The sequence below is a fragment of the Eptesicus fuscus genome, chromosome 21, assembly GCF_027574615.1.
Source record: "Eptesicus fuscus isolate TK198812 chromosome 21, DD_ASM_mEF_20220401, whole genome shotgun sequence".
Classification (NCBI taxonomy): Eukaryota; Metazoa; Chordata; class Mammalia; order Chiroptera; family Vespertilionidae; genus Eptesicus; species Eptesicus fuscus.
Genome location: NC_072493.1, coordinates 12,001,579 through 12,024,602, shown reverse-complemented (window position 1 = coordinate 12,024,602; position 23,024 = coordinate 12,001,579). Strand labels below are relative to the sequence as shown.

The following is a 23,024-nucleotide window of genomic DNA, read 5'->3' as shown; positions in this document are numbered from 1 at the left end:
GTCCTGCAGCAAAGAAAACTAACAATTCCCCAACTCATTTACCAAGGAACACTTTTTTCATTATAAGCATGCCAAGTAGTAATATTCCATGAAACATACTTTGGGAAATAGTCCAATGATCTTATTTATGAATGAGGAAATAAAGTTCATGAAGAGACTGTGGTTATAATTTTCCAAAGCAAATGCCAGGAAGAATTAGCACTCATTTCCAGTTGTTCCTGGTAGCGTACAATGGCCAAGTGCTAATGAAAGTATAGTATTCCCCCTCCTCTCCCTCTTACCTAATTCAGTTATTCACCTGGAACGAGTTCACATTACAAAGATGAGTTAGAGTACAAGTTAAACACCAAGTTTGGGAATGTTTTCTCTAGATAAGATCCAAGATACAGATATCTTGTACTGGCAACTCAGATGTGCATTGGATAGTTGATTTTCCAAAATGATAAACTACAAAAGTACTTTTACTGAGCATTTACTATATGACAGCACTTATATCTAAGTGCTTTATGTTAATTCATTCATTTAATCTTCATAATCCACTTAGGTATGTATAATATCCCCATTTACACATGAGGGAACAAAGAGAGAGAAGATAAGTAACTTGTCCGACAACTAGTGACAGAGGGGGTGAGCCCAGATAGCGTGACCCCAGAACTGGCACCACATACTCTGTGACTGTCTGCTGCAGGACTCGGAAACTGAGTCACTTGGGCTTTCTCTACACAGATCATGACTAACAGAAGGCTGCTTCAGGTCCTGGGACCTTGATACCCAAAAGACTACCTCCTTACAGCTTATTTACTGTCTACCCTGGAGGGTATGGAACAGTGAGAGGTGTGTTTGGGGCCAGCCTTGGACCCAGGTGCCCTGACCTCCCAGGACCTGCCAATGTGAACTGCTCAGAATGCAGAGACAGAAAACAACCCTGGCTTCCTCATGTTCCATTATCTCTTGCCAAAAACACAGTCCAACCATGGACTACGCCATCCAGCGACTTCCCATAATGTACGCAGAACTGGAAAAAGCAGGGAGCAGAGAAAAACTGATGGAGACCAGGCACCTTCGGGGCTGCCAGGCTGGGGAATGAGAGTCTTGGGACTTTCCTCCTGCCCTGCAGCCTGATTGGGAATTGTTTCCTCCCCTGAAAGTGATTATTCTGATAATTAGATGGCCTCTGGGTTGCAAAACCCACTTATCTTTGCTCCATTCTCTGAAAGGGAATTCTGACGCAGTGTTCCCTCAGTGGGTGACATGAAATGACATTCAGGATTGATGTTCTGGGGTCTGTTCCAGCTCATTGCTCATCACCCCATGGTTTGTTTGCTCTTAGCAAATCTGCTCCAAATAAATCCCATGGTCTCTGAGGTTTAGTATTTAATAATAATACAACTAACATCTACTAAGGGCTTATTGTATGGCAGGCAAGAGCTAGGTTCTTTACATTCATTATAGTATTGATCACACCATGTGAGAGAAATATGCTTACTAACTCTATTTATAGATAAGAAAATTGAGGTCCAGAATTTTACCTTTTGATGCCCAGGTCAAACAGCCAATAGAAGGTAGAACTGAGTGCAGGCCCAGGCTGCCTTATTGCCAGCTTGGCTATTCTGAAGACACTAATTCCAACTGGCCTGAGATTGTACTTGGGGCCGAGGTGAGCTGTTACAGGTGTATTGGGACAAGCTTGGGTTCCTAGAACCCTGTTTCCTTAACCACTAGACTTTCTTCTATTTCTCTGGGGTCAACAGGTATTCAATTGCTCAAGGAGCAGCCAGGATCTTTCTGAAATGCAGATCTGCTGAGGTCCAGTCCCCACCTAACCTCATTCAATGGTTCACTTGGTCCATAAGAAAGACCAGGCTCCTTAACAGGACATAGAAGGCCGTGTGTAACCTGGACCCACCTGACTTCTATAACTGTCTCTCCCATACTTTTCCTCCTGTGCCCTGAGAACTGCTTGCAAATTCCATATAAGCTACATACTAGTTCTTGCCTCCACCTCTTGGTCCATACTGTTTCTTATGCCTCAAGTGTCTTCTCCACCCACCCACCCTCCACCTGTACACCTGCTGAGCTCTTATTCATTCTTTAGGACTCTATGTAAGTGTTATACTCCTTGTGAAAAGCCTTTCCTGGTTTCTCAGGTAAAAATTAGTCCTCGCTTCTCTAGTCTCTGCAGGATCAGAGTAGATATTATGCTTTGTTCACATCTGATGTCATGTGAGGCCCCTGAACACACCAATCACTTTATTTAAAAGTTGTGATGAAATTTACTAATGTAACCATTTTTTAAATGTTTTTATTGATTTCAGAGAGAGGAAGGGAGAGAGAGAGTTAGAAATATCAATGATGAGAGAGAAGCATTGATCTGCTACCTCCTGCATGCCCCCTACTGGGGATCAAGCCCAGGAATTGAATTGTGACCTCCTTGTTTATGGGTTGATGCTCAACTACTGAGTCACATCAGCCAGGCATCATAACCATTTTTAACTGTATGGTTCAGAAGCATTTCAATACATTCACATTGTGCCCTAGCCTGCTTGGCTTAGAGGGTAGAGCGTCAGCCTGTGGACTGAGGGGTCCCGGGTTCAATTCTGGTCAAGGGTACATACCGTGGTTGCAGGCCCCTACCTGGCCTGGGCCCTGGTCAGGGCCCATGCAGGAGGAAACCCATCGATGTGTTTCTCTCACTTCGATATTTCTCTCTGTCTTTCCATCTCCCACTCTCTCTAAAAACCAATGGAAAAATATCCTCAGGGGAGGATTAAAAAATGAATACATACATTCACATTGCTAGGCTACTATCACCATTATCCCTCTACAGAGCTCTTTCCATCTTGCAAAACTGACACTCTTTGCCCATTAAACACTGTCAGTTCTCCTCTCTCCACAGCTCCTAGCAATCACCATTCTGTCTGCCTCAGTGAATGACTCCCCTAGGTACCTCATTCCCTTCATTTTTATATTCCCAAAATCTAGCACATTGCCTTGCACAAAGTAAGTGCTTAATAAATGTTTATTGAGAGAGTACATGAAATCTTTTCTCTGCTAGGCATGAACACATCTCTGGAATTTCTTTGTACCTGCCTAAGTAGACTTCTTCCTATTACACCTTGAACTGGAAACCTGGGACTTCCTCCAGTGTTCCGGTTTGCCAAGGGCAGCAGCTGTCTGAACCAGTTCTCTCTAGGAGGGAATTTTACCTCTTACTGGGAAATGCCTAAAGTTTGTGTTACAGTGGGCTGTAGACATGCTGTCCCTGAAGCAGTGGGAGAAGAAGGCCTGAGGCAGAGTGACAAACTTGGCTTCTTACCCGCTGGTGTGGTTCAGTGGTTGAGCAATGAACCATGAACCAGGAGGTCACCGGCTTGATTCCTGGTCAGGGTACATGCCTGGGTTGTGGGCTCCATACCCAGTAGAGGGTATGCAGGAGGAAGCCGATCTATGTTTCTCATCATTGATGGTTCGATTGATCTCTCTATCTTCCTTCCTCTCTCTAAAATCAACAAAAACATATTAATTAAAAAAAAACAAACTTGGCTTCTCCCCTCCACACACAGTTTATTTACTTATTTACATTTATGGCACATGTATTCCCCTCAACTTCTCCCATCTGGGCAGAGGTTTCGGCCATAACTTCAGCTAAGCTAGCAACAGAGGCAGCTGCACGTTGTTAGCCTGTCACACTCTGTGTTCAGAATCTCACTTTACATACACATGATTGGGAATAAATTTTTAAGATTTTGGAAAGAAAGATAAAAATCTTAATTTGTGGATCCAAAGATTTAAACCCTGTCCCCCTTACTGTAAAATGAAGACCTGGCTGCTGACAGTTTAGAAAATTCCAAGAATGTCATAGGCTATGTCCAAATCACATCACTCGTTATTGGCACTTAGATTTTTTGTAGGCAAAGTCGTAACAGTGATCTCTACTTCTGAAACCATGGCATATCTTTTATAAGTCTCCTATCCAGTGTTTTTTTCCTAACATTCTGAACTACTGTATCCTGGCTGCTTATTAGAGTCACTTGGAGAGTGTAAAAAGAACAAAAACACACACACATTAAGCCCTGAGCACCAATCCCTAAGATTCTGATGCTAATGACAGGTTGGGGCCCAGGCATTTTGAAAGTTCTCCAGGGGTTTGTAATGTGCTGCAGGGTGGAGAATCACTACACTAGGACAGAGGTGCTACTCAGAGGCAAAGTCTGGACTGTGTAGACATACATGTGGGTGGGTCAGTTGCTTTTTCCAGTTTAGTCCCGTCTAGTCCTCGCCATATATTAGCACATAATAGAAACCCTACCAGGGCCTCTAATGCGTCAGTGACTCTGATTTTCTCTGGCCTTTGGTCTAATTCTATAACCTTTTGTTCCTGAAGCATCTGGCACAGAGCATTGATATCCGCTGAGCAAATACCCTAAGGAGAGTGGCCTGCATTTCACCTGTGGCCACTTTCAGGCTAGACCTGAGGTTGTGTGACCCCATGAGCCTGGGGTGAGGCTGGCCCTGCAAATCCATGCCACAAAGGAAACCCAAACCTTGCGGTCAACTAATTGCCTGGTGGCTGCTGCCCCTCCTCCCTAACCAGGCCCCATCCAAATAAACAGCCTTGATGTGCAGGAAAAAGGTCATCGTCTCTCCATCGTAGCTTCCTTTTGCATATTGGATTTCTTTGTGACTGCACATACTTAAAAGCAAGGTTTGCAGAGTTAGATCTGACAGACACAGGTTTGAATTCTAGCTGTGCCCTTGAGCAAATACACTAATGGTCGATAAATCCCCTTTCCCAAATCTGTAAACTGGGCCTAATAACACCTACCTCATAGGATTCAATGTGTGTGAAGGGCTAGCACAGTGACTGAAACGTAGTAACCACGCACTATATGGTAGGAGTGAGCTTTTAGCTGGTGCCATCTATTCCCATGTGGGAGACATTAGATGCAGAAAGGGAGCAGAGCTGTGCTGCCTCCGCAGGGTGTCTGCATGGAGAGCTTCAAGGGCCAGGGAAAAGGAAACCCTTTCCCCCAGACGTGGTAATGGAATACAGTCTGAAAGCTGGGATTGCAATCACCTTCTAAGGAAAAAGCTGCCAATCTCCCCCATGAGCAACAGCCTGCTGTCTGCACATACTCCGGCCATTTTTCCTGCCTTCTTTGTTCTATTTCCGTGCCTGTGGGGGTGTAGGAAAGCTGCTGCCTTCCTCAGGTTGCTATTTAAAGACATTCTGAAAGATGCTGCCACCGCTGCTCCCAGCGCCAGAGCAGCTACTGATTCTGTGTCTGCCACAGAGAGCTGGCTGTAGCCCCTGTCAGCGCTGTCTGACACCCGGAAGCCTTGGGTCGCATGCCTCAGGGCACACACAATTAGGAGTAAGTCCAATCGCCTAGCTTTTGTTTGGGCCCCTGAGCTGTCACCCCTTTCAGGGGTTAACCGTCTGTCTTGGTCTTTGTACCTGATCTGCTCAGCCAGTCTATGTCCCTGTCATATTTTTGGCACTTGACCAGTTAAATTTTCCACCCCCTTACTCTTCATCGAAAATCCTCGCCCATCTCCAATTCTAGCATGAGATACCCTCCCCATTTAACAGTCAGACACAATCCAGAAAGGATAAAAATTCCATTTATCTCTGGATCTAGCAGAGAAAAATACTTTGGAATTAAAGCATTTTGAAAAGCCCAATAACCTCGGGTTAATAATAATGCTACCCTGAATTCAGCATGTTTGAGATTCTCTGTCAGGCATGGATAGAAACCTCTTAGACATTATTAATCCCATCTCCCTTAGCTGACCCTCCCTACGCTTTCAGTGAAGTGTCTCAAAAGCCTGGTCTTTCTGTCTGAATCGGCCCTCATTTCTTTTTCATAGACCCATCAAAGTGAAGGTTTGGGTTTTATCAATAAAGCATTCATTCTTCTTCAGGCCAGAATGAGGTACGGATTGTCTACTTCCTTGCTTCCCCAATTCATTTGTTTCCTGCCCATTATCTTAGAGAGCCTGGCTCCTCTCTGCTTGCTCAGCAGAATCCCTGCTGGTGCTCAGCTCTGCGGATAGCACCGTCAGTGTTCCCGATTGTAGGCACCCACTCTGGCCCCCATAGTGCGCTCAGATGACGTAAGCCCATATTCCCTCTCTTATGCCCCTTCCCTTTTCTTCTAATTCTCCTCCATTTATTCATCTTTCTGACTTCCTGACCACTCTTTTTTTTTTTAATTTCTTTATTGATTAAGGTGTCACATATTTGTCCTCATCCCCCCATTCCCATCCCACACCCCTCCCCACGGATGCCCCAACCCCCTGTTGTTCTTAACCATTGGTTAGGCTAGCCTCTGCTCTCTGTTTTCTGAGTTTTGCCTTTCCCCTCATTTTCTTAGCCCCTTGGTGGTAAACCCAATTACCTCAATGTCAGAGTAGTAATAGCAACGATATTTTGAATTATGTATCACTTTGCTTTTGAGAACAAAGTACTCTCACATGCTTTATGCTCCCCACTTTGTAGAAGTTAAAATAATCACCACTTTTAGAGGCAGAATAGTATAGTGGTTAGTAAAGCCCATGGGCTGGCTCAGTCAGGCTGCCAGGGTTTGAATGTTGGCTCTACCTGTTACTAGCTGTGTGGCCCTAGGCAAATGGAGATGATAATAGTACTTCTCTCTTTGTGTTGTTGTGAGGATTAAGTAAGTTAGTATAGATAAAATACCTAAAACCAAACCTGGCACGTAACAGGTATATGTAAGGTTTAGCTATTGTTGTCATTCATTCATTCATCAAAATTTTACTTTATGCCCGGTGCTGTTCTAGGCCTCAGTGGTAGAGGAGTAATAAGTTGGACACAGTCCTGAACCTCAAAGAGACCACAGTATTAGTGGGGCAAACTGACAAATTGCCTCTTATTTAGCACCCACCACATGCAAGTCCTTGTGCTGGGATCTTTATAGGCATTAATTCTTACAGCAGCCTTAAAAGGTGGCAGTGTTTTCTCCATTTTACAGATGAGATTGCTGGGTTCCAGGAGCTGATGTAGTTTACTCAAGATTCCTTAGCTAGTAATTGGGAGAGCCAGGATTCACTTCACCCAATCCGACTGCCTCCAGGCAATTAGGTTCACCTCTGCAAGTCTGTCTCCCCCAAAGGGTGGGAGCTCCTGAAGGGTGTGCACTGGCCTTCATCACAGAATGCTTAGCATAGTCTCCTGTACACGGCTTGGGAAATGCTGGCTGAGTTGTGCTCTGTTGATGATCCTTGACTCTCTGCCCCATTCCTAGTCTCATCTGTTCACTCTTAGTTCCCTCAGCCACCCAACCATACATTGGTTTTAACATCAAGGCCCAGTGGTCAAAATGAAGATTCTTAGAAGTTGGCTTATAGTTCTTTAACAGGTTCACACTAACTTAATGCTTATTGCAACGTGTTTTAAAACAGAACTAATCGGATTCTGGGGTTTCTTCCCCCTCCGATCCCCAATCTAGAGAATGTTTTTGTCTGCCAGCCACTAACTCAGTCCACCTCTTCTCTTGTGTCTGCCCCTGCTTTTTACTTCAAAGTCTAACTTCCCTGGTAGTCCTCTGTTTCTGTCTTTGTGCCAGTACTTACTCATTTTTTTAGCCACAAAGGGAGCCACAATTGGTTGTTGATAGGTTTGTATGGAATTTAGTTTTCTTTCTTCTGATCTTTTTTTTTTTTTTTGCCTCATCTGTTGGTTCAATAGAAGTTTGAATTTCTAAGTATAGTTAGTGTATGCTAGCACTGAACTCTTTTTATCCTTTTATATTGAGCAACCTATTTCCCCTTAAATATTAAGAAATTATAGATGGAAAAACCTCCACTGGATTCCATCTTTCTGTTAATGTCTTGTTTGTGACCATTTGTGTCATGTCTTATCCTATATAATAAAAGGGAAATATGCAAATTGACCAAACAGCAGAGTGACTGGAACACTCACGGCCCCTCCTCCTGGCCAGCCCCGTCCCTGAGCAGCCCCCCCACCCCAATCGGGGAGTGGGGCCGGCAGGCAAACCACATGCGGCTCCTTGCCCCAGCCGGCCCATCCCCAATAGGCCCCATCGGGCGGGCGGCTGGACCCCACCAGTGCACGATTTCGTGCACCGGACCTCTAGTTGATCTCATATAATAGTTGCAGAAGAATAGCAATTTCATTGCTTAAGTTCCATTTGTAAAATCACCTCAAAGTATAAATGACTTTTTAAATATTAAAACAATTTTTTTAATGTAACTACATCTACAATTACTAAACATCTTTACTGGTGGGGCTTATGCTAGAGAGGTAGTATGACCAAGGACTTCTTTTTTCCTTCCTCTATTTTCCAGATACTCTGGGTTGTGGTTAGATTGCTTTATAATAAAAAAATAAATGTAGGAATTAAAAAGAAGAAAGATATCTGCCATGTATTGCTTCTTTTGATCTTAACTCAGATACAATAACCACTTTGGGGATGTTCCAGGTCAAGCTCATTGAAAGAGTCAAACCCTGCTTTCCTGCTATTCCATTGAAAGTGCACCTGTGTGCCCAAGGCAGTCTTCCGCTCACACTGTTCCCCTTTCAGTGGGTCCTGCCTCTCCCTCACCTGGTCTTTTCTAAGCCACGTCTAACCCTTGTCCCTGAAGCCTCAGCATTGTGTGCTTCAGGGAACTGGTGCCAGGAGGGGGAGAGGAGGGGAAGAGAGGAATAGTGTGTGTGTGTGTATGTGAGTGAGTGAGTGTGTGTGTGTGTGTGTGTGTGTGTGTGTGTGTGTTGGGCTAACACTCTAAATTCTTTTACTAAAGCACCTGAACCCTACCCCTTTCCAGGGAGTTTTCAGACTGCAAATCTTGGTACTTCTTTAAGATATTCCTGGCTCGCCCCCACTCATATTTGTACCCCCCTCCGTCTCTCCCCGGAGTCCTTGGGCCTGATACATGGAGGGATGAAGAGCAGGTGTGTTGAACTCTTAATGAGAGGTTTCCTCTGTGGGATTGCCTATATCCTGCCCACCACAGAAGCTGCTGTGAGTAACTTTACCTTTGAACTCTCCTTGTATTCAGCCCCTGATCCACCGGATTTGGTGACAATCCCTGGCTGGCAGGAAGCTTTGATCCCTGGGGAGTCCAGAGGAAGTCCTGTGATGTGTGGGCTCCCCAGGGTTTCAGGGATTGGGAGAAGCGTACCAGGGTGGGTTGCTAAGGTAGACCCATTAATTAAGAAGGAGCCTATGCCTAACACTCAAGTTACCTGCAAAAGGAGATCCGGTAGCTGATAACTAGGAGCTCCGCACCCCTCCAGTATGAAGTGGTGTTTGCACAAGCATTATTGTGATTTTAAGAACACAGCATGCTGAGGGGACTGTTCCTCCCCACACCAGAAAAGAACAGAGTGCCTTAGGACTTCCTTTTTAACAAGTAAGAGCTAACCTTGCTCTGAATGTTAGGAGGCTCTAGCGAGAAAAAAAAAATTTTTTTTTCTTAAGAAAAAACAGGTGACTTTGTAATAAACTGTAGGAGCTCTAGAATTTCTATGTAATCCGTTGGAGAGTGTGTTAGGAGACTTGTCTTTAAGATGTATTTGCATAACAAGGATGCCTGGTCTGTTCACAATCTGCGTTTATTTTAGGTGGCTTGGAGATGAGGAGACTCCTTGAAGCTTCCCAAGCCACTCCTTGGTGCCACCCATTGGCTACGTACAAATGAAAGTCAGTGATGGGCCCTGGCCGGCTTGGCTCAGTGGATAGAGCATCAGCCTGCGGACTGAGAGATCCCAGGTTCGATTCCGGGCAAGGGCACATGCCTGGGTTGCGGGCTTGATCCCCAGTGGGGGGCGTGCAGGAGGCAGCCGATCGGTGATTCTCTCTCATCATTGATGTTTCTATCTCTCTCTCCTCCCTTCCTCTCTGAAATCAATAAAGAAATATATATATATATATATATATATATATATATATATATATATATATATATATAAAGAAAGTCAGTGATGGCCCTTTTGCATGGTAGGGAGTTATTCTTTCCCCACCCACCTCCACTGGCGGAAATCACTTCCTTTGCTTCCACAGAATCACGTATTTATTTCTCTCTTACAGTGAGGATCATGCTGTCTGGGGTATGAGTCTGCCTCCCTGCTAGGCTATAGCTGCCAGAGGGTAGGGTTTGTGCATTATTCATCTTTTTATCACCAGCCCACTGCCTGGGCATGAAGTAGGCCCTTTATGATGATTATTGAATTAGTTGAGTAATCATGAGGCATGAGGCATAGCTATGGGGAGTCATCCTCTTTCCATATTCATCTCCCTTTTTCACACTGCCAGCCCCGAGGAAAGAAAGGGCAGCTGGGATAGTGCCCCAGTTAGAGTCAGATGCCTCCACTAGGAGACCTAACCCCCATTGTGTCTCCACATATTTTTGAGAAAACCCAGGAAGCAAGCGCACAATATGGACGGGCAGCATCTTTGTGAGGTTTTGCCCACCACTTAATGTGGTATCACTGGGCAAGGAGCTCAGAGAGTTGTCTTCAAGGCTGACTGCATAATATGTGGGGCCCAGAGCACAGTGAAAATGCAGGGTCCCTTGTTCAAAAAAAAAAAAAAAGTGTTGCTAATGGCATGAACAAAAGAACATCCAGCCTAGGAAAAAGTCTTACACAATTTTTTTTTTTTTTAGCCAAACTGACAATTGCTGGGAAGCAATATCTCAATGGATTAAGAAAATGCTCTGGAGAATGGTAGTTTTGCAGCTCATTTTATACATTAGAATCAAAGAAGGAGATATAAGAGGGTTGCATGAAATCCATTGGTGGTAGATTAGGGAGGTGAGGACATCTCTGAGGACTGAATAAAAAAAAAGTGAAATGGAGAGATACATAAGTCTTTTATACAGGTGGGTATATGATAGTTAATCGTTAACATTTACAGCACATAGAGATGGTATGTGGTCAGAAAGATAACACTGTAGCTCCGGGACCCAAGTTGTACCTTCAAGGAGTCTACTAGTAGAAAAGAAGATTACTCTGACATTTCAAAGGTATGTTAGCTCTTAGATGTCCAAAGACAGTAGACAATTTCAGGGTTAAAGACTGACCATTGTCAGGAAGCTACAGGCCTAGGACATGACTACCCGCCGTGACTCACTTTTAGTTAGGAATTCTTATGTTCAGAATATGCTGTGTTGTTACTTTGATCTCTGGGTTTGTAAGGCTTGTCATGTTGGCGTCCCCTGAGTTTGTCAGGTTTAGTATGTTGTCCCTTTTTGGCCCGCATATTTTTAAAATATAGAGTTTTTTTCCTGCCATCATCTCTCTCTCTCGATTTGTCGTGGTGCTTATTATTTGCTACTAATTTTATTCTAAGTAAAGAAAAATGTAAGTTATTAGCATGAATTTTACTGTTCATCTTTATATTGTGCAATGCTAATTTAAAATGCAAATATAAGAATATTTAATTCAGATGTAGAATCACCGAAATTACACAATTTATATTCTGTAGCTTTTACGTGCATATGTATTTCCTTCTGAGCAGAACAGTGGAACTCCACACAAAACACTCAACTGTTTTATTTCACTTCTTGATCCATGCATATTCTGCCACACTCTTTTTTTTAAATATATTTTATTGATTTTTTACAGAGAGGAAGAGAGAGGGATAGAGAGTTAGAAACATCGATGAGAGAGAGAATCATCGATCAGCTGCCTCTTGCACACCCCCTACTGGGGATGTGCCCGCAACCAAGGTACATGCCCTCAACCGGAATCGAACCTGGGACCTTTCAGTCCGCAGGCCGACGCTCTATCCACCGAGCCAAACCGGTTTTGGCCTGCCACACTCTTTACCTTCGGTTTACTGATGAGAGAATGGACTGAAAGGAATAAGATTGTGGGTTGTCCTATTTTCTTCCATGTCACCGTTTTCAGTGGAAATGGTTGGCTAAAACAGGGAGGCAACATGGAGGATACACAGAGTGTCTTACTGGCCCAGGCTTCTTAGAAAGCCATTCCTTCTTTCTGTGTTTGAAGCACGTTCTGGTTCAAATGGAGAACGAGGCCTCTCCGGGCTGTCAGTGCCTCCATTCACTCAGCTGTAACCGTAACAAACATACTCCCCATGACTGGCTTTGAACATTGCTCAACTCCACACATAGTGGATCCTTCAGAATTCTGTGCTCACGGGGCACGGCAAACACTATATTCAAATGCAAAGAATGGTGGACATGGTATTGGCCATATCTGCTCTGCTCACACTCATGTTCCTTTGTCCCATTAAACTTCACATAAACACACAAGTTCAAAGATAAAATTATTAAGAATTTTAAGGCGACAACAGCAGATTATTAAAGCAAGCATGGGGCCCTCTGATTGTGGGCCCCTACCATATGTGACTGCACAGATCATATACCCATGAAGTTGATCCAGGTTGTCTAGCATTGTTTCGATAGATGTCCTTAACATTTTTAGTGTTTACCACGTGAGAGACTGGCTAAGAGTAGCGTGCACATGCCTTTTTTCACTCATAAATATGTCTTAGGTATCTGCCATGTGCCAATTATTGTATGAGGCATTGAGACTACAGCAGGCGGACAAGACAAGACATGGCCTCAGTGTCAGTAGTATCTGTGACCAGTGAGGAAAACTTTTAAATTACACAACAAACATTTAAATCACGATTGTGATAGAGGCCACAAACAAAACTACAGGTAGGGTAGGAAGGCTTACAGTGGGTGTTGAAGGAAGGCATCCTTGCGAAAGTGGTATTTTAGGCGAAGAATAAGTAGGAGTTCTAAGGTGAAGAGGAAGTGAAATAGTCTTCCAGGCTGAGGGAACAGCATATGCAGGGAAGGAGCTTTGCTCAGACAAGGAAAGAAAGGAGGCCTGCACAACTGGAGCCCAGGGGACAAGAGGGAGACCAGCCCTGTGGCCTGGGGGCTTGATTTGTAGAACCCTTTTTCTCTTCCTTCTTCCTTCTGCCCCCTGATCCCCCTGCTGATCAAGAATACAGAAGATGGGAAGGGCCCTTTCTCTGTTCTCTAGCAATTCCAGAATATGTGGTGCTACATACACACTTAGAATACTTGTGTGGAGTGCGCACGAGTCCTTGGGCCCAGACCGTGTACTTGGTACCCACTGAATTAATCATTTCCCTTCATTTCTGTGCACCATCTCCAGTTTACTTCCTGTTCTTCAAATGTGACCTCTCTTTTCTCTAACCTTTCATCTCCCTGCTCTTTTTTAGGACACTTAGGTTCTGTACCGTCTTTATATGCATGTCTCATCTGTGAGCCTTTTAAGGGCAGATTCCTTATCTGTTTTACCTATGAAATGGCCTTAGGAAAAGCGTTATCTAGGAATTGATTCAGTTCAATAAAAAGCTTATTTATTTTTAATAGGTAAAATATTCATAAAATTAAACATTGAAAAGGTACAAAGAGTATATAATTCCCCCATCTCTCCCCAGTTTCCCTCTCTGGAGACAACTCGTTTTTTTGTTTGTTGTTTTTCATGAATATGCAAAATAATGTATTTATATATATTTTTTTAATTTCTTTATTGATTAAAGAATTACATATGTGTCTTTATCCTCCCATTTCTCCCCCCAACTACTAGTTTTTAAATGTATTTTTGCAGAAATACTCCATGTTGCCGAAACCAGTTTGGCTCAGTGGATAGAGCATCGGCCTGCGGACTGAAAGGTCCCAGGTTCGATTCCGGTCAAGGGCGTGTACCTTGGTTGCGGGCACATCCCCAATAGAGGGTGTGCAGGAGGCAGCTGATGGATGTTTCTCTCTCATCGATGTTTCTAACTCTCTATCCCTCTCTCTTCCTCTCTGTAAAAAATCAATAAAATATATTTTTAAAAAAAAAGAAATACTCCATGTTTATATTATATAGGCTATTATACATATTTATTACTTTTTTAAAATTGATTTTGAGAGAGAGAGAGAGAGAGAAACACCGGTGTGAGAGCGTAACTTTGATTGGCTGCCTCCTGCATGCCCCTACTGGAGATCGAGCCTGCAATGCAGGACATGTACCCTGACCGGGAATCGAACCAGCAACCCTTTAGTGCACAGAATGTTGCCCAGCCAACTGAGCCACTCCAGCCAGGACTGATCATCCTCCTTTTTTAGAAATTATATATTGGCACAGACTTCGATGTACGTCAACTCTTTAAGTTCCAGTTGTTTGAGAAAAAAATGTTAAGTCCATTTGGACCAATTATTGTCATAGATGTTTGCATATAGTGAGGTAAACCCAACCTGATGCATGTAGGTAGCATTATTAATAAATAGAAAGAACACAGCATAGCATAGTGGTTAAGATTATAGGCCCTATTTCTTCTAAGCAAAATACATACCTGCAACCCAGGTATGTGCCCCAACTGGGAATCGAACCATGACCTCCTGGTTCATAGGTCAACCCTTACCACTGAGCCACGCTGGCCGGGCAGGAGAAGGCAGTTTGGTCATTCTCGGAAATGTTGACACAGGAGACACAGACACGCCTCTCTCTCGCACAGGTGCTGAGGGACGTTCTCAAGGATCTCTACCACCTGCTGAAGCATGTCGTGCGTTTGGAGCCTGATGACGTGGCCAGGCTCCATGCCCAGCTGGCTTTGGAAGAGCTGGATGAAATAATGAGAGACTTCCTGTTTCCGCCACAGAAGCTGGAGAAAAAGATTGTGGTCCTGCCATAGTCCTGGCTGGCTCAAAGGCCATCAAGGAGGCAGAGAACCAAAGCCAGAGCAGTGCCCACACCTTCCAGCAGGTGGCCCACTGCCTCTTCGATGCTGGCAGTATGGCTGACCCTGGAGGTGGCGTTGTGTCTCTGGTCAAGAGGCATTTCAGAATGCAGTTGGAGGTAGGGAGGGGAAGGAAATTGTTACCGAAACATGCAAAATGGAATAAAATTACCCTGGCTGGAAAGAGAAACAGGTCTGAATCTGGTCCTCTGCAATCGAGATGGAAAGCTATGCTGTCGAGGATTTGATCTCCAAAAAAGAGAATCAGGCTGGTTCCATCTTCCAGAGAAGAAGGGTAAGCCCTGTGTCTGTCCTCCCAGGCCATTTTCTTCCACTCCCTCTGCTAGTTTGCGTAGAGTTGCCCTGATTATAGGAGAAGGGAGCCACAAACATCTCAGATGAGGGAGTTGCATCCTGCATTCAGTCCTCTGCTCCTTTAGAAAGGCAAGTGCTTAGACGGTGGTTTAGTACGAAATGCGTCCTGGAAAGTGCACTGCATATTGGTGACCTGATGCCAGGTGGATTGAAATCATTTCAGATGTAGCACTGTGGAGTCCTTTTTATTTAGATACTTTGGCCACTGAATTTTGGTGGCAGCTAAGAGATACAAAAAAGGAGAAACTGGTTGTTTCCAATAAGCCCTCCCTGTGGCCAATACCTGACAAGGGCTAACCTGGAGCTCCTTGATCAGTCCTTAGATTTGCAGGGCTGGGTACAGAGTTCTATCACAGGATTGTATCCCCGCTCTCTGGGATGAGGCCAGGGGAACCAGAACACAATTTTCCAAAACGCTCAGGTGACTGAAGGATCTATATACAGGCATGCCTGTGTGCCAGTGAACAGCAGGAGATTTCTCTCTGGCCAGACTACAGACATGGTTCTTAGTTTAGAACCTTTGTGGTGGGCATTCCTTTTAAGGGGTTAACTTATAAACAGTTAGGGATCACAAATTACCTTAAGCAAAGAATTAGAACAAAGGCAATAAGATGTTTTGAAGGGATATTTCTTTTTTAAAAATACATTTTTTTTATTGATTTCAGAAAGGAAGGGAGAGGGAGAGAGAGAAATAGAAACATCAGTGATGAGAGACAATCATTAATTGGCTGCCTCCTGCATGCCCTCTACTGGCACTTGAGCCTGCAACCTGTGCATGTGCCCTGACTGGGAATCGAACCTTGACCTCCTGGTTCATAGGTCGATACTCAACCACTGAGCCACACAGGCCAGGCTGAAGGGATATTTCCATTCAGCTAGGGTAGCTGGGTTCATTTTCATTCTCCAAATCAAGGCTGTCTTGAAAATCAGGATTGGGGCTTTCAATTTAGACAAGAATCTCCTTTGGATCAGCTAGATGTGCACAAAAAATTGTCATTTCTTAACCTTCCTTTAACTAGACTCCATACAACTCACTTTACATAATAAGATTGGATGTTATATGATTAATATAACTTACAACTTTATTTGCATTAAATGTATTCCAGTTCTAAAGACATATCCTAATTGATCACCTTGCTTAGACTGAGCAACTCTCTAGTCTAAGAACCTACTAGTCTACTAGAAAATGCCTCATGAAGCATTCTAGTTAGTCCCTGCATCTCCATTTATAAATTGCCTCTTTAAAAAAATTTTTTAAATTGATTTCAGAGAGAAAGGGAAAGAGATAGAGAGAAACATCAATAATGAGAGAGAATCACTGATGGGCTGCCTCCTGCATGCCCCACACCGGGGATCGAGCCTGCAAACTGGGCATGTGCCCTGACCAGAAATAGAACTCTGACCTTCTGGTTCATAGGTCGATGCTCAACCACTGAGCCATGCCGGCTGGGCATATTGCCTTTTTGCAAAAAAAAAATTATTGATTAATTTTAGATAAGGGGAGGGGGAGAGAGAGAGAGAGAGAAATTTGTTGTTTAACTTATTTATGCATTTTATGGGTTGATTCTTGTACTAGTATGTGCCCTGACCAGGGATTGAACCCACAACCTTGGTGTATCAGGACAATGCTCTAACCAACTGAGCTACCTGGCCAGGGCCATAAATTGCCTCTTAATTTAACTTAATTTGGCACGTAGCAAAAAAGCATCTGTTCTTTATTGATTTTGGTGGATTTGATTTTAGAGTGACTTTTTTTTTTACTATTATTGAATTGAAGGGGAAGATACCCTAATACAACCCTCCTAAACATGACCAAAATATTAAAAGTTTCCAAATTATTAAATAGTTCTTCCAAGTTTATATATATAAGATTTCATCCATCTCTGGGTAATAGCATGAGAACGGAGAACTTTAGAATAGTAAAAACACAAAAGTAAGAAGAAAAAAAAGACATAGGGGCAGATGGCAGGAGCAATAGTGACACTTCCCTGCACGGCCTGTGAGATGTCTGACTCTGTACAGCGGCCACATACTCATGCTTGCCTCCCCCCTCTGCCCATCTCTTCTCCTTCTGAGGCTCCCTTCTTCCTGCCCCTGCCTGTCTCCTCCCTTCATCTCTCTTGCTGCCCAAGTTCTCCTGGCCTCTCACCTTCAATCTCCTCCACTGCCCAGTGGTCTGTCACCCATGCTCTCCTTGATCACCCACCTGGTCTGTTACTTGGCCTTTTCTCCTCCTGTCTTTCTCTTCCTGGCTTCTTGCTCCTCTTTCCAGGCCTACTGTCCACCGCTCTCTTGGCCTACAGAGGATAGCAGTGCGGCAGGAGGCCCAAAGCTGTGGCTGTAGCCGAACCCCAGGAATTATGCCCAAGTATCGACTGCTTGTTCAGGCATTTCCTGAAGATTCTGGAGAGTTTCCCTTTCTGCTGTGTTGTACTTCCTTCCTAGCACAAACTTGACCTTCTGTAAGTCCTCTGTTATTTAATCAGAAATCTCTTAACTTACACTTTGTTCCTTATCATCTCCCCACACATACAACTTTTCCATATTTCCTAATATTCTTCTCCTTTCATCACCCTTCTTCTTCATTCCTTTACTTCCCTGTGGTCCTGTCTGCCCATCCACGAGGTGCCAGGCACTGGAGGGCAGGAAGGCAAATCACAAACAACAATTTGTTGAGCACCTGCTATGTTCCAGGTGCTGCACCAGGCACACTGCAAACACAGCAGTGAACCAAACAGACAAAACCCTGATCCCCGGGGAAGCTTCCTTTGTAGTGAAAGGAGACAGATAATAAATAAGATAAATAACAGAATAGATGGAATGTCAAATGGTGTTAAATGCTACTGAGAAAAATAAAGTCGGGAAGGGGGTTGAAGAGCGTATGGAGATGGGAGCTATAAATTTAGGTAACTTGTCCAGAGAAGCCCTCACTGAGAAGTGGGTATTGAGCAAAGATCACACGGAGGTCAAGGAGTGAGGATGAAGATATCTGGAAAAAGAGCATTCCGGGCAGAGGGAACGGATGGATGTGAAAGGGCCTGAGGTCAGAGTGTGTGTGGAGGCCAGTGTGGCTGGAGCACAGTGAGAGAAAGGAAAGTGGAGCGGATCACAGGAGGGAGGTGATGTGCCCATCACATCTAGCCTTGTTGACCACTCTGAGCCTGGGGGCAGCCAGAGACCTATTTCTACCTGAACCTCTTCAGCTTGTTTTTGGAAAGTGCTTGGAGGCCAAGATGATAAGTTATGTAAGATGGGAAACACATATAAATATAGAGTTGCATACCCAACCACAGTTTTTGTCATAATCAAAATGAAGCAGGGAGCCTTTTCACTGCTCCCTCTTCTCTGGCAGCAGCAGTTTCTCTTCACTGGCCCCAGAGAAAGAGAAAAGCAAATGTGTTATCTGTCCTCAGTCCACCCCTCTGCTCTGTCCCTTTGGGAGAGGGTGAGTGAATGGAGCTTTGCCTGCCACCTGCCTGTGACTCTCCCCAGCAGCTCACTGCAGTGGAGGGATGGTTAAGACATCTGAAAGTCGATCGGTGGGTAGGAACGAGTTGGGGAATAATTCATCTGACCTGCAGAATCCAGATGGGCTTCTGCAGTCTTTTTTGCACAGAAATCCAAAATTTCAGTCAGCATTGCCATGGAAGGGAGAGAATCAGAAACAGGAGCTGAGGTCAGGGTGGGCTGGAAGCGGTGGCCACTATTCCGTGACCATGGGGGCTCTTGTTCCCTTGCTCCTCTGTTCAGCAGGCCTGACCTCTGAGGGCCCGGCTGTGTCCTCCAGCGAGTTCTGCAGCCACAGATATTCTGCAGTCACATGCAGCAGCCTCACTGCAGTGAGAGGCACCTCTGACTTCCATGCACCACTCTGCTTGGAACTGAGTGACGGCTTGGGGGTTGGGAAGTTGTCTTCTGAGAATATTGGCTGCGGCACGCTTCCCTGCTGGCTGGGTCAGGGTGCTCAGCGCGCCCACCTGCACATGCTGGCAAGTGAAGAGGAAATGCAGACCCTCACCATCAGCCCTGGAGGGGGCTGTGCCCCCTAACTGGAAGTGTCATCTAGTGCCCCTCCCCACAGTTCTTTATACTGTGTTGTACTTCCTTCCTGGTAGCTCCGTGCCACCAGGAGGGCTCAGGGATTGCGCCCTGCCCCTAGGTGGCCCTCTGCAGTCCGCATGGGGCATGGAATAGAATGATCAGTTGCTCTGTGCTTCCTTTAGTTCGGAAAGTCGATTTTTTATCAATCAGCTTGTCTGATTCTCACGTCATGGAACAGGGAGGAGAGCTATTGTTATTCCCCCTTTGGAGGGATTTGGCCCCAGGTCTCCTGGGTCCCAACTAGACCCTTTTTTGGACATGTGTTGAATACCACAGAGCCTCTCCCCCCAAAATGAGTACAGAAGCAAGAGCCTTTCAACGAGAGCCAAGTTTGGGAAGCACACTCAGGGGCTCAGATATATACATGAGCCCTGGCATTGGGTTCCACGAAGAAGTCATTTCATCTCTGCTGACACATCCTGAGGATGCCTAGCAATACCCCATGCCAGCCTCTGCCCTCAGAGCCCTGAGGAGTGGGAGCCCTCAGGTCTGGATGCCCTGACTGCTTGTATATCTGTGTGTGTGTGTGTGTGTGTGTGTGTGTGTGTGTGTGTGTGTGTGTGTTTTCTGATTGCATATGTTACATGAATTATAGCAAATTTAACATATATGTCACAAAGGGAAATTCCCGCAACCTCACCTCCACTCCTACCCCTAGACCACCCCTGAGAGTTGGGTGTCTGTCCCTCCAGAGCTTTCTTTCCGTTTGCCCTTTTCCAAGTGAATGCTAACACATGTGACTGCTTTCAAAAACAAAAATGGGATTTTTACCATGGTGTCCCAGGTATTTTCTCTCAGGCATATACCTTGGAGATGCTCTCTTTCCAGTACTTACAGATCCCTCTTCTTTGTGGTGGTGGCATGTCCTCCGTTGCGCAGGTGAGCTACAGCTGGTTTAAGCATTTGTTCTGGATGGCCAATAGATTTGTTTCTAATTTCCAGTGATTCTTTAGTGCTTCTTAAACATAACTCTTTGCATAGTGAAGTGTTTCTACAGGATAAGTCCTAAGAGGTTGGAATGCTGGACCAAAAAAGCCATGAACACTTTAAATGTTAGCACCAAAGTGTTCACCAGAAAGTTGGTGCTGATCTACACGTCCCCATCCTCAGCTGATACTACTTTAATGCCCATAAAATGCACATTCTGACTTCACAGCAAAATGTTAACACCATTTATTTTCTAAACAATTCAGGACTAGAAAATCTTCAGGGGCTGGAGTTTTCTGTGCACCAAAACCGCCAATAGGGGCACAATGACATGCTTTGCAAGTACACTCACCAGCAGCAATATCCCAGCTACAAGCATTAGTTAGCAGGCGTCCTCAAACTACGGCCCGCGGGCCACATGCGGGTGTTTTTGCCATTTTGTTTTTTTACTTCAAAATAAGATATGTGCAGTGTGCATAGGAATTTGTTCATAGTTTTTTTTAAACTATAGTCCGGCCCTCCAAAGGTCTGAGAGACAGTGAACTGGCCCCCTGTTTAAAAAGTTTGAGGACCCCTGAGTTAGGGGCTTGCAAGTGTCACCCTGGAGAGAAATCCTGAGCCCTAACAGGTCTGCTAAAAAGAGTCTCTTTCCAGACTCTCAGCTCTGAGGCTGTCCTGAGTATATGCCATTCATGGGTGTGGCATGACCTCAGGACAATGACCACAGTTCCCAGGCCAGACTCAGGACATAGGGTCTGATGGCCCCTCAAAGTATCTGTTTATCCTGTAAAACCTAGGATGAATGATTACAGTAGCTCTGCATTGCTGTGCATAGTCAGTTAACACTATGGTAAAACTTATTCTGCTCTTCTGTTCACTTGACATATATTAATCCACTGAGTCCACACACTGGGCTTGTGGGATATTATTATCCCATTTTACAGATGGGAAAACTGAGGCACACAAGAGGCTAATTACTTGCCCCAGGTTACATAGCTAGTGAGAAGTAGCCAAACCAGTTTTTGGACCCAGGCAGTCTGGCTCCTGGGGCTGGGCTTTTAGCCACTGTGCTTTGCTGCTACCCAACAGATACTATTTTCCAAATTGTAAAAAATTCTTCATATAAGTGGTTCCCCTCTGCTTGTTTAAATGGACCACTTCGGCCCTGATTCCCTCCAGACAGTGTCCCTGATATCAAAACCCAACCTCAGACGCCAGAGCCTTGTGTCTTGTGTTTGACCTTGTAGTTCGCCCAGCAGCTGTAGATGAGATTTGCTGCAGTTCTCCAGCCTACCTGATCCTTTGACAGCTTTTGTAAATTGCTTTTTGAAAGGCTTCTTCTTCTTTCTGGGGGTGGTGAGGGGAGTATACTAAGACTGCCTTCCTGGGAGCAGAGGCACAGAGAGCCATGTGCATCATAGAAAATGTAGCAAGTGTTCCATGAACTCCAATCAGAGCAGGAAATGCCCCCTTTTGTTTTTGTTTGTTGTTTTTGCTTTATTTTATCCTTTCATCTCTACCAGATTTCATTTTCAGGATGGTAACAAAGGAACATTTAAACTGTTATTTCTTTTTTTTAAATATATTTTATTGATTTTTTACAGAGAGAAAGAGAGGGGGATAGAGTTAGAAACATCGATGAGAGAGAAACATCGATCAGCTGCCTCCTGCACAACCCCTACTGGGGATGTGCCTGCAACCAAGGTACATGCCCTTGACCGGACTCCAACCTGGGACCCTTCAGTCGCAGGCCGACACTCTATCCACTGAGCCAAACCGGTTAGGGCTAAACTGTTATTTCTTGCATAAATGTTTCTTGCACATATATATTAATAGCTCTGTTCCATACCATTCTTTGAGAGAGAGAAAATGAAACAGAATTAATGACTCTCGTTTGCAGAAGGTGAAAAAGGTCCAGAGAAGCCAGTTAATGTGAATGAGAAGAGAAAGAAGAAAAGGGAGATGTGAGTGTACTTAGGCAGAGAAAGTTCTTCTACTTACTAGTTCTTCATGTTAACCAGTTAGTCCGCACCTAACTCCACCATGGAGCTGCAGAACGGCTGGGGGAGAGTGGTTGATAGAAGTGGGCAACCTGCAGGGCACGCCGGAGCTGCAGGAGCACCCTGTGCACTGGGGACCGGGAAAAGCTACTGGCCTTTCAGTGGTTTATGAGATGATGGAAGATTGAATCCTCACTGTCTGCCTTAAGAACCGAAGCCCGCTCCGAGCAGTGCCTGGGTGCGGCTTCTCTGATGCTCAGCCCTGGTCCTCACAGGCACGGGCAGCCTGGCGTGGGCGGAACAAAGCCCCTGCTCCGCACTTCCAGTCTCTAGAACTTGGACGAGCCCTCCCCCACCTTCACCGCCCCTCCCCACGCCCCATGGACAGCCTTTACTAGACCACATACCATTTTCAAAACTTCAAAACCTATGGTGACCATATTAATCCTAGGGAAGAGCCACCCTGAAATTAGACTGTCTTTACTAAAAGAATGGCGGTGCTGATGCTTCAAAGAGCTGTGAGACACCCCCCCACACACACTCCCCAGAGAGATTGAGTAGGGTTGTTGTTCAGAGACTGCAAAGGGGGCTCCAACATGTGGGTATTTTCTGTGGCCAAGGCCAGGACCATGGGAGAGAGAGAGTCCTGGGGATCCCATGCCCTCAAGGCCCACTGTCCTAACTCATCCTTTGAGTAAGGAAAGCCCCCAAAGTGCAGACATTCTGTCATTTAGAAAACAAAAGCTAATCGAAAGTCCTCCCACTGACAAGGCTGGCTGGTTTCCACCACCCCACCCCACCCCACCCCCGTTCTCCTGGAAATAGCAGGTAGCACCTTTGCCAACAAAAAGATTGTATCAGTCCAATTCCTGGTAGATTGGGGAGCTCTGGGGACTGACCC

At 44.9% G+C, this 23,024-nt stretch overlaps 1 protein-coding gene across 1 annotated transcript in view; it reads left to right on the top strand.

The window, feature by feature from the left end:
- The window catches only part of TANGO6 (transport and golgi organization 6 homolog), a 142,435-nt gene extending 127,525 nt beyond the window's left edge, over nt 1-14,910 (top strand). Inside the window, exon 18 of the mRNA XM_008139950.3 lies at nt 14,499-14,910. Within this exon, the coding sequence (XP_008138172.2) occupies nt 14,499-14,675 (177 nt within the window). The 3' untranslated portion in view covers nt 14,676-14,910. The remainder of the gene's footprint in view (nt 1-14,498) is intronic.
- The last annotated feature ends 8,114 nt before the right edge of the window (nt 14,911-23,024 follow it).